Below are 7,466 nucleotides of genomic sequence, written 5' to 3' on the forward strand. Positions count from 1 at the left end.
CTAATAATTAACAGTAGCTATCGCTGAAACATAGATGGTACTTTTAGCTTCCCTGTTTTGTATCCGGAGTATATATATGAATCTTTTTTGTTTTGAAGTAACACGAATTAGTAGATTTTATTATAACAGTCAAAATATCAGCAAATATCAGCAAAGTTAAATTAAATTATGAAATCTTTGCTTACCAACAGTTAAATTCTACTCTTAAACTAGACGCTCCTGGTTACTTGGCAACGCATAAACCTCATTGGCCAATCAGATACTTAGCAAAGGGCATTGATACAGTCTGACGCGACCATTATTATGTGATCCGCAGATGATGAAAACTGAGGTTTGGAGTAAATATTTAAAGTTAGCATTTTATTTTAACTATCCTCGCTGTATTTCTCACATTGTACTTTCTAAGTGTAAACGGCACATTACATAGTCCGAGGAACTGTGTCGTGCCACGGCGGTGCATGTGTTTCGGAAAGGTCGTACTTCGGCTATATAAAACAGGCGTGTCTTCAGTGGGTTTGTGGTTCTAACGCTGTCTTTTAAACGGTGGCTGTGTCTCTCTGTCGGGCAGTGGATTATGTGGAGGCGTGTGCGTGACATCAAACTTCACATCTCACGTTTCGGGCTTTGAATGCTTACAGAACAGCCTTTTGGAAATGTATGTATCTTTTAAAACCCTCCTCAGTTTCTTACGCAAATCTGTGTTTTATTTTCGTAGTTGGGGAAAGTGGTGCGTTCGCTAAGTTTGGATTGCTAAATTTAAAGTTTGCCGTGCTGTAGCCACGATTCAAAAACGTGTCGCCGGTTGCGCTATTTTAACGTGAGACGTAGATACCTAAAGTGTGTTGCTTGAGGATATTCTAACTTTGCATAACCGCTGAATTCACAAAGGGTTTTATGGCCATATGGCTAAGCTAACCATAATACTATCTTGCTAGTGTAGTGATAAAGCATTCTTATCGTCAGTTTCAGAGCAGAGTTTGGTACGCGTTTTAAATGCTGTTAGCACTGAGCCTTATTTGCTGTACATAGAGTAAAACTTGATTTTGACCTCCGCACGGCTAAATTGACAAGTCAGCTGTAACAAATAACTGCTGTTTAAAATTGTGCCCAACGTGTGTCGCGGCGACTTTTGTCGCTCCACGTAGTGGGGAATAACTATTAGTAGTACCGGTTGTAGTACCGGGAGACCCCCGGCTTTACTGGACTTGAAGCTAGCTCGGTGTTTGTCTCTCAGCGGTTCTGGAATAAAAGGCAGGCTTGCGCAGTGAGCTGTTCTAGAAACCTCACGGGCTCTGTCCTTTTACTGTGTGTAGCGTGCAGGTTGTCTCGTGCTCGCGTTCTCCTGTGCTCGTGCTGAACGCTCCTGTTGCTGCTCCTGTTTCACGGCAAGAAAATGGTTCTTGATTACATTTAACTGCGCCCCCCACCTCCTTTAGACACTCATTACTACAGCTAGACCAAATTTGGTAAAATTAAGAGAAAATGATTTTGTTTCCTTTAAAGAATATTGGCTAATATTGTCACATGGTTGACTTTATTTGGTATGTGTCACACTTGAGGGCTGTCACTAACATTTTGTTTTTTCTGTCCTGCCTCCTTAGTCAATCTAAACTTTTTGAGAAGATGGATAACAAGGAGGAATCAAACAGTTGTCCCTTCAGTGTCTTGACTTGGGAGCAGGTGAGCCGGCTCAATGAAGTTCTGACTGAGGTCGTGCCCGTTCATGGACGGGGGAACTTTCCTACTTTGGAGGTGCAGCTGAATGATATTGTGGCTCGGGTGCGCTCCCGCCTTGAGCTCAGCGGCATTAAAGTGAAGGACGTACGGCTTAATGGCTCCACAGCCAGCCACGTGCTGGTGCAAGATATTGGCTGGAGCTACAAGGACCTGGACGTCATCTTCAGGGTGGACTTGCCACACGAGGCTGAGTTCAAGCTCATCAAGGATGTTGTGCTCAGTACCCTGCTGGACTTTCTGCCTGAAGGTGTGAACAAAGAGAAAATTACACCGATGACCCTCAAAGAGGCCTACGTGCAGAAGCTAGTCAAAGTGAACACAGAGCAGGACCGCTGGAGCCTCATCTCCCTCTCCAACAATAATGGCCGTAATGTGGAGCTGAAGTTTGTGGACTCAATACGTCGGCAGTTTGAGTTCAGTGTGGACTCTTTTCAGATTGTACTGGACTCCATGCTCTCCTTCTATGAGGTGGAGCAGGCACCCATGTCAGAGGCCTTTCACCCCACTGTTGGCGGGGAAAGCATGTATGGAGACTTCAACACTGCGCTGAGCCACCTGCGAAACAAGCTCATTGCCACCAAGCGGCCTGAGGAGATCCGAGGCGGTGGCCTGCTGAAGTACTGCAACCTGCTGGTGAGGGACTTCCAGCCTGCCAGCGAGGAGGAATTCAAGGGCCTGGAGCGATATATGTGCTCACGCTTCTTCATTGACTTTCCTGACATAGGAGAGCAGCAGCGTAAGGTGGAATCCTACCTCCAGAGCCACTTTGTTGGCGAGGAGAAGAGCAAATACGACTACCTCATGATTCTCCGGCGAGTGGTTAACGAGAGCACGGTGTGCCTCATGGGTCACGAGCGGCGGCAGACCCTTCACCTCATCTCGCTGATGGCCTTTCGAGTCCTGGCGGAGCAGAACGCGATCCCCGACGCGTCCTGCGTCACCTGCTATTACCAGCCAGCGCCTTATGTCCGGGACCACAACTTCAGCAACTACTATGTGGCCAACCAGAACATTCCAACATGGCTGCCGTGTAACTGACGAGACAAACGACTTGGGATGAGCAAGATGGCGTCGCTGCTGCTGCTGCTTTTGAGAAGAGAAGGAATGAAATTTAAAAAAAAAAAAAAAACATAAAAAAATGTTTGGCAATAAATAATTTGTTCCTCTCAAGGCACAATTATATTTAATTGGACGAGCGTTTTGCTTTTGTTTTCTCATTCCTTTACCGACAGAAGTGTCTAGGTCATTGAATAGAAAGTGATATTTTTAAGTGTTTTGATTTTTGTTTTTTCTTTTTCTCTCATGTTTGGTTGTTTCACTGTTTATCAATCCCATTCTTAATGGAGTTGCATTTTGTGCCTTAACCTCCAGGTTTACCCCATCAGTAATTTAAGTATGGGCTGTGATTTGGAGAAAGGAAAGAGGAGCTAATGCCGTAGCCTTACATTTGGTTTTCATCTTGATTTAAAAAGAAAAAGGTTGGAAAAAAAGTTGATAAAAAATGCATAAAATATTGAAAAATAGTATTATTGTATTATTGGGGAAAGAGTAACAATGGGTGACTGCCAAAAAAAGGGGGGGGGGGAGAAAGCTCATCACCGGTGTTAAAGTTTACTGTGGAGGGAGAAAAGGTGGTACACTAATATCCTGTCAGAAATCAGCGGGAAGCGAGGAGTCGATTTGTTTTAATTCATTTTGACATGTAAATATTTCTGAGACATCTGTGCCAGCGGTGCCTGTGATTTGTAAATGATGCAAAAGAGAAAAAAAAATAGAAGTATTTTTTTATTTTTCCACTGTGAATTTCAACATAAGATTGGCTCCCCTCCCTCCCCCTTGTTTCCTCAGCCTTGTACCTTTCAGTCGAGACTGGCTTCGAGTGGAACTCTCAGACAGCGTAGGCCTCAAATACATGACTTCACTACTTTCCCTGTCTTTTAAGTCCGAAAGCCTTGCCATTGACCTCAGCATGCCACGGCCCCTGGGTTATTGTGGGAGGCAAATGGACAGGACTGAGCCTGGTGGGGGGGTTTAGAGAATGTGCTTGGCTGGGAGTCCCGGAGTGACAGGCTAGTTGTCTCTTCCCTTAAAAGGAGCAGCACATGGAGGGGCCCGAAGGGTTGTCCCTCACAGCTACTGCATGCTCGACAGCAGCCCTGAAATGGGAGCCACCTCTGACGCAGCTCGGTGCCTCTCCAATTACTCTTAGTCTATAATTATCATCCTTCTCTTTTTTTGTCCTGGGGTTAGCTACCTTTGAAGCAGGGAGCTGGAGCCTGGTTGTGTGATCTGCAGCAGCCCTACCACCTTACATATGTGGCAGCTGAATCACTTCCTGTCCTCATCCGTTGCCTGATGGGACACGGAGCGTTTTGAACCCCTTTTGTGGTCATGGGGAGGGCAGACAACATGCCTGCTGGTGGGATACCATTCCCCCTTTCAGACCTGGAATTTCATCAGTGTGGAAGCTACGACCAAAACGGCAGCAGAGATGAAGTCGCCGCTCCAAACCTATGAATTTCTATTTGTAGCCAAGCCTAATATTAGCTGTTAATTTCTGAACACCTGAACACACTGATGACCTAAGCTGGGAGTATTTCTGGCCACCACTGCTCCTGTTGGTTTTCCTGACATCACAGCAGCCAAGTTTGAGAGGATTTCCTCATGAATTTGTTCCCCCCAAATGCACTGAGTTTCTCAGAAGTTCGGCTCCCTGTATTGCTGCTGCTGATCTCACTGTGGCTTGTGTTGGTACGAGATAACCACAGACTTATCTGGTTGGCTCATAATGTCGGGGTTGATAGCACAATTGAGGGAGATCAGTTTGGTCTGGCTGCAGGTCACATTTGAGGGGCAGGTTGTGCCGTGTCAGCTTAGCTGCAGCGTGTTTTTGTTTTTTGTTTTTTAAACTTCTTTTAAGAACATGCTCTTGGACCAAAAGTCTGCTTTGCAACCAGCAACTGAAGCACTCAAGTGCCTGTCACTTTGTGGAGAGTTGATCTTTTTAAAAGGTTTTTTAATGGTGGTCATAAAGGGGGAAAGGTTAGCAAAAGTTTTCTTTCAGCCTGTGAAGCTTTGATATAAAACTGTCTGTATTAGATAAAAGTTTATAAGGTGAATGCGCATATTTTTGGTTGAGGAGCAAAGTAATTTTGGTTTGACTTTAAAATTTGAGGGATTTGTTTTCCTATTAAGATCATTTTTCTTTAACATTAGTTTGTCCCAAACCTTATTTTGTCTTTAAAATCTGCAGTCATTCCCATGACAGCCATCTGAGCCTCTTCATCTTAGTTTTTTTTTTTTGTTGTTGTTATAAGTTTGGACCGTCACGTCGCTGTAGTCATGTTGACCTGTCTTGCCCAAATGCATTCTGTAATCTGACATTTTGAGATTTTTTTTTTTTTTTTTTTTTCCTTTCCTAACAGGTGCTGTATATTTACACCTTTCAACTGAATAATCTTCCCAGCATTTGCCTAGGACTGTATTCTCTAAAACAGCTGGGCTAATTCAGTTTGTCTGACTGTTCTGTTCCCCATTCGAAGCACGAAATACTTAAAGTGCACTGACGATCTGTACGGTGGCACAGTAGCTGGAGGTCACAGAGTAAAGACCCCCTCCCACACTGGTGGAACACTTTAAAGAGGCCTTGGTCAGTTGCTGTGTGAGCCGTGCTGGTCCTCAGGGACTGCATGTTTTTGAAGACAGTTTTGTCCCCTTCATATTTTGTTTTTCTTTTAAATTTATGAGAGCAAATTCGTTTAATCTGCCCTTGATCCTGAGATGCCCCCTCCCACCTCTCTTCATTTTTCGTCTTTCCTTTGTTGTAATCCTGACTCTCCCTCTGCTCACCCTTACTACAGGCTCTTCCTAGATAAGGTGGAGGTAGGCTGCAGACTTCAGCTCGTTACACCCCGACAGCAGCCCTGCTTTTTATCTTTACACCCATTCGCTCCAAAATGTTATCGTTACTCAGAGGCTCTCCTAGGTTTGTGCCAAAAGCTGTATTTTTAGTGGTGTTCTCCTAACCCTGAGACGTCGTCTCTGAAAGCTCGGGGACAGAACATTGACTCTCAGGCTAAAATCCTTTTTTCCTAGTGGATTATGGTCTTTGAAGTAATGATGAGGCTTGGAGCAACATGCAGAGCCAGCTGCTGCTCACAGTTGGAGTTTGAAGCCCGCTGTGTGGTGAAAATCAGCCTCTTCTTAGGCTTTTTGTTGATGTCGCTCACTAACAGCTGTTAAGAGCGAGGTCAAAGAGACTGCGAGCAAATTTGCATTTTCCTAGAAAGTTGATAGCAGTCTGGAGTACTAGTCCAGTGCCCTTTTTTTTTTTTTTTTTTTTTTTTTTCCCAATCCTCCTTTGTCCCACCCTGCTTTCACATGTTTACGGTTATTGTGGCTTTCTCTGATGACTATGCCCGAGCTTTTGCGGGGCTTGTGTCTAACCCTTTCCTTTACTGGGCTGACGTATGTCTGAACTCTCTGTGAATGGAAAGGGAATATTGTAGTTTGCATTTATTTTCTGGCCACTTTTTTCTGCTGTAAACTTGCCAGTGTTTCTCTCACACCACCTTGAGTTGGCTCACATGTTTGGGCTGCTGTTAATTGGTACAGCGTTTTTCTTTTTCCCCCCCTTATGACACCTGTAGCTGTATCCTTTGCTAGAGGGGAGATGCAGATGAGATATTTAGTGGTTATGCTTGTATAAAGTGCAAGTCTTATGCCATAGGAATGTGATAGAAGCTGTCCTACAGTTTCTGTTTGACGATGATTTATTTTGTTTGCAGCAGAAACCGATGTGTTTACGTTAACATGTGGTGGAGCGTGTTTGTTTGCGCCTGTGTGAAGGGATGCCTGTGGTAACACAAGTTGAATGGGGGGAAAAAAAAGTGGGGAAAATATGAACTTTGTCGCACTATATATATATTTTTGGAAATAGTTAATGCAGAAGAGCTTTTTTGTCAGCTTCGTGATTGTGACTTTGATGGTTACAACCATTAAACTATTTCATTTTTCAGCACTTTTACCTCACTAGAGTTTTTTTTTTTCTCCTTTGAATGGAAATGTACATGTACATCAGGAAAATGTGTTTGAAGAAGAAATGATGAATAAAGAGTATTCAATGCAATATGTGCCTCATTTGTTTGTTGCTTGAAAGCTTGCATGTAAAACTGACAATGTTTTAGCATGACAGTCAAGTGATTTAGACTTAAGAAAATGGGAGTTTAGCAGAATTTTACTTAATGTGACTAAAAAATTTTGGAAGCAAGACTAGAAGTGTGGAGAAATACGAGCTTTGACTAAAGAACCGAGGCGGTCCTTTATTGTGAACCTGCTGTTGTGCTCTGTAAACTTTAAATTTCCTTTCTTTATACGATAGCAATAAAGCATCACATCATGGGAGGATTATGGTCGCAGCAGCTAGAACAAATGCAGGCGTGAAGCAAAGTTATGATGTTACGTTAAGAGTTCACAGCAGGAATACACTAGAAAATATGACGGGGTTTCAAAAGTTGACCTGAAACTGACATTTAAACTGAAGTTTTAAGTACAAGCACAGTAAATGATCCTGAGTTTTTGTGTCATGTTACAGTAGAGATCATTACATAACCTAAATTTAAAGAAAAAAAATGCAGAAAGTTAAAAATTACAATTTCAAGCGACTCTGACATGGATAAAAGGATAAGCAGTACATAGGCTGTTCTCTTCAAATGACTTAAGCACATGTA

At 43.3% G+C, this 7,466-nt stretch overlaps 1 protein-coding gene across 3 annotated transcripts; it reads left to right on the plus strand.

Moving 5' to 3' along the window:
* The first annotated feature begins 235 nt into the window (after positions 1 to 235).
* tent5c (terminal nucleotidyltransferase 5C) lies at positions 236 to 6,865 on the plus strand. Of its 3 annotated transcripts, none has more exons than XM_005745270.2 (2): positions 236 to 351; positions 1,602 to 6,865. In XM_005745270.2, exons 1-2 carry the CDS (start codon positions 317 to 319, stop codon positions 2,773 to 2,775), a joined length of 1,209 nt encoding a protein of 402 aa, XP_005745327.1. In that variant the 5' UTR covers positions 236 to 316; the 3' UTR covers positions 2,776 to 6,865. The 3 variants fall into 3 exon arrangements, with proteins under 3 accessions (XP_005745327.1, XP_005745328.1, XP_005745329.1); XM_005745271.1 differs by having other exon boundaries at positions 249 to 331; XM_005745272.2 differs by lacking the exon at positions 236 to 351 and adding an exon at positions 461 to 655.
* The last annotated feature ends 601 nt before the right edge of the window (positions 6,866 to 7,466 follow it).

This window comes from Pundamilia nyererei, unplaced genomic scaffold (assembly GCF_000239375.1).
Source record: "Pundamilia nyererei isolate P.nyererei 1_Seehausen unplaced genomic scaffold, PunNye1.0 scaffold00157, whole genome shotgun sequence".
Taxonomy (NCBI): domain Eukaryota; kingdom Metazoa; phylum Chordata; class Actinopteri; order Cichliformes; family Cichlidae; genus Pundamilia; species Pundamilia nyererei.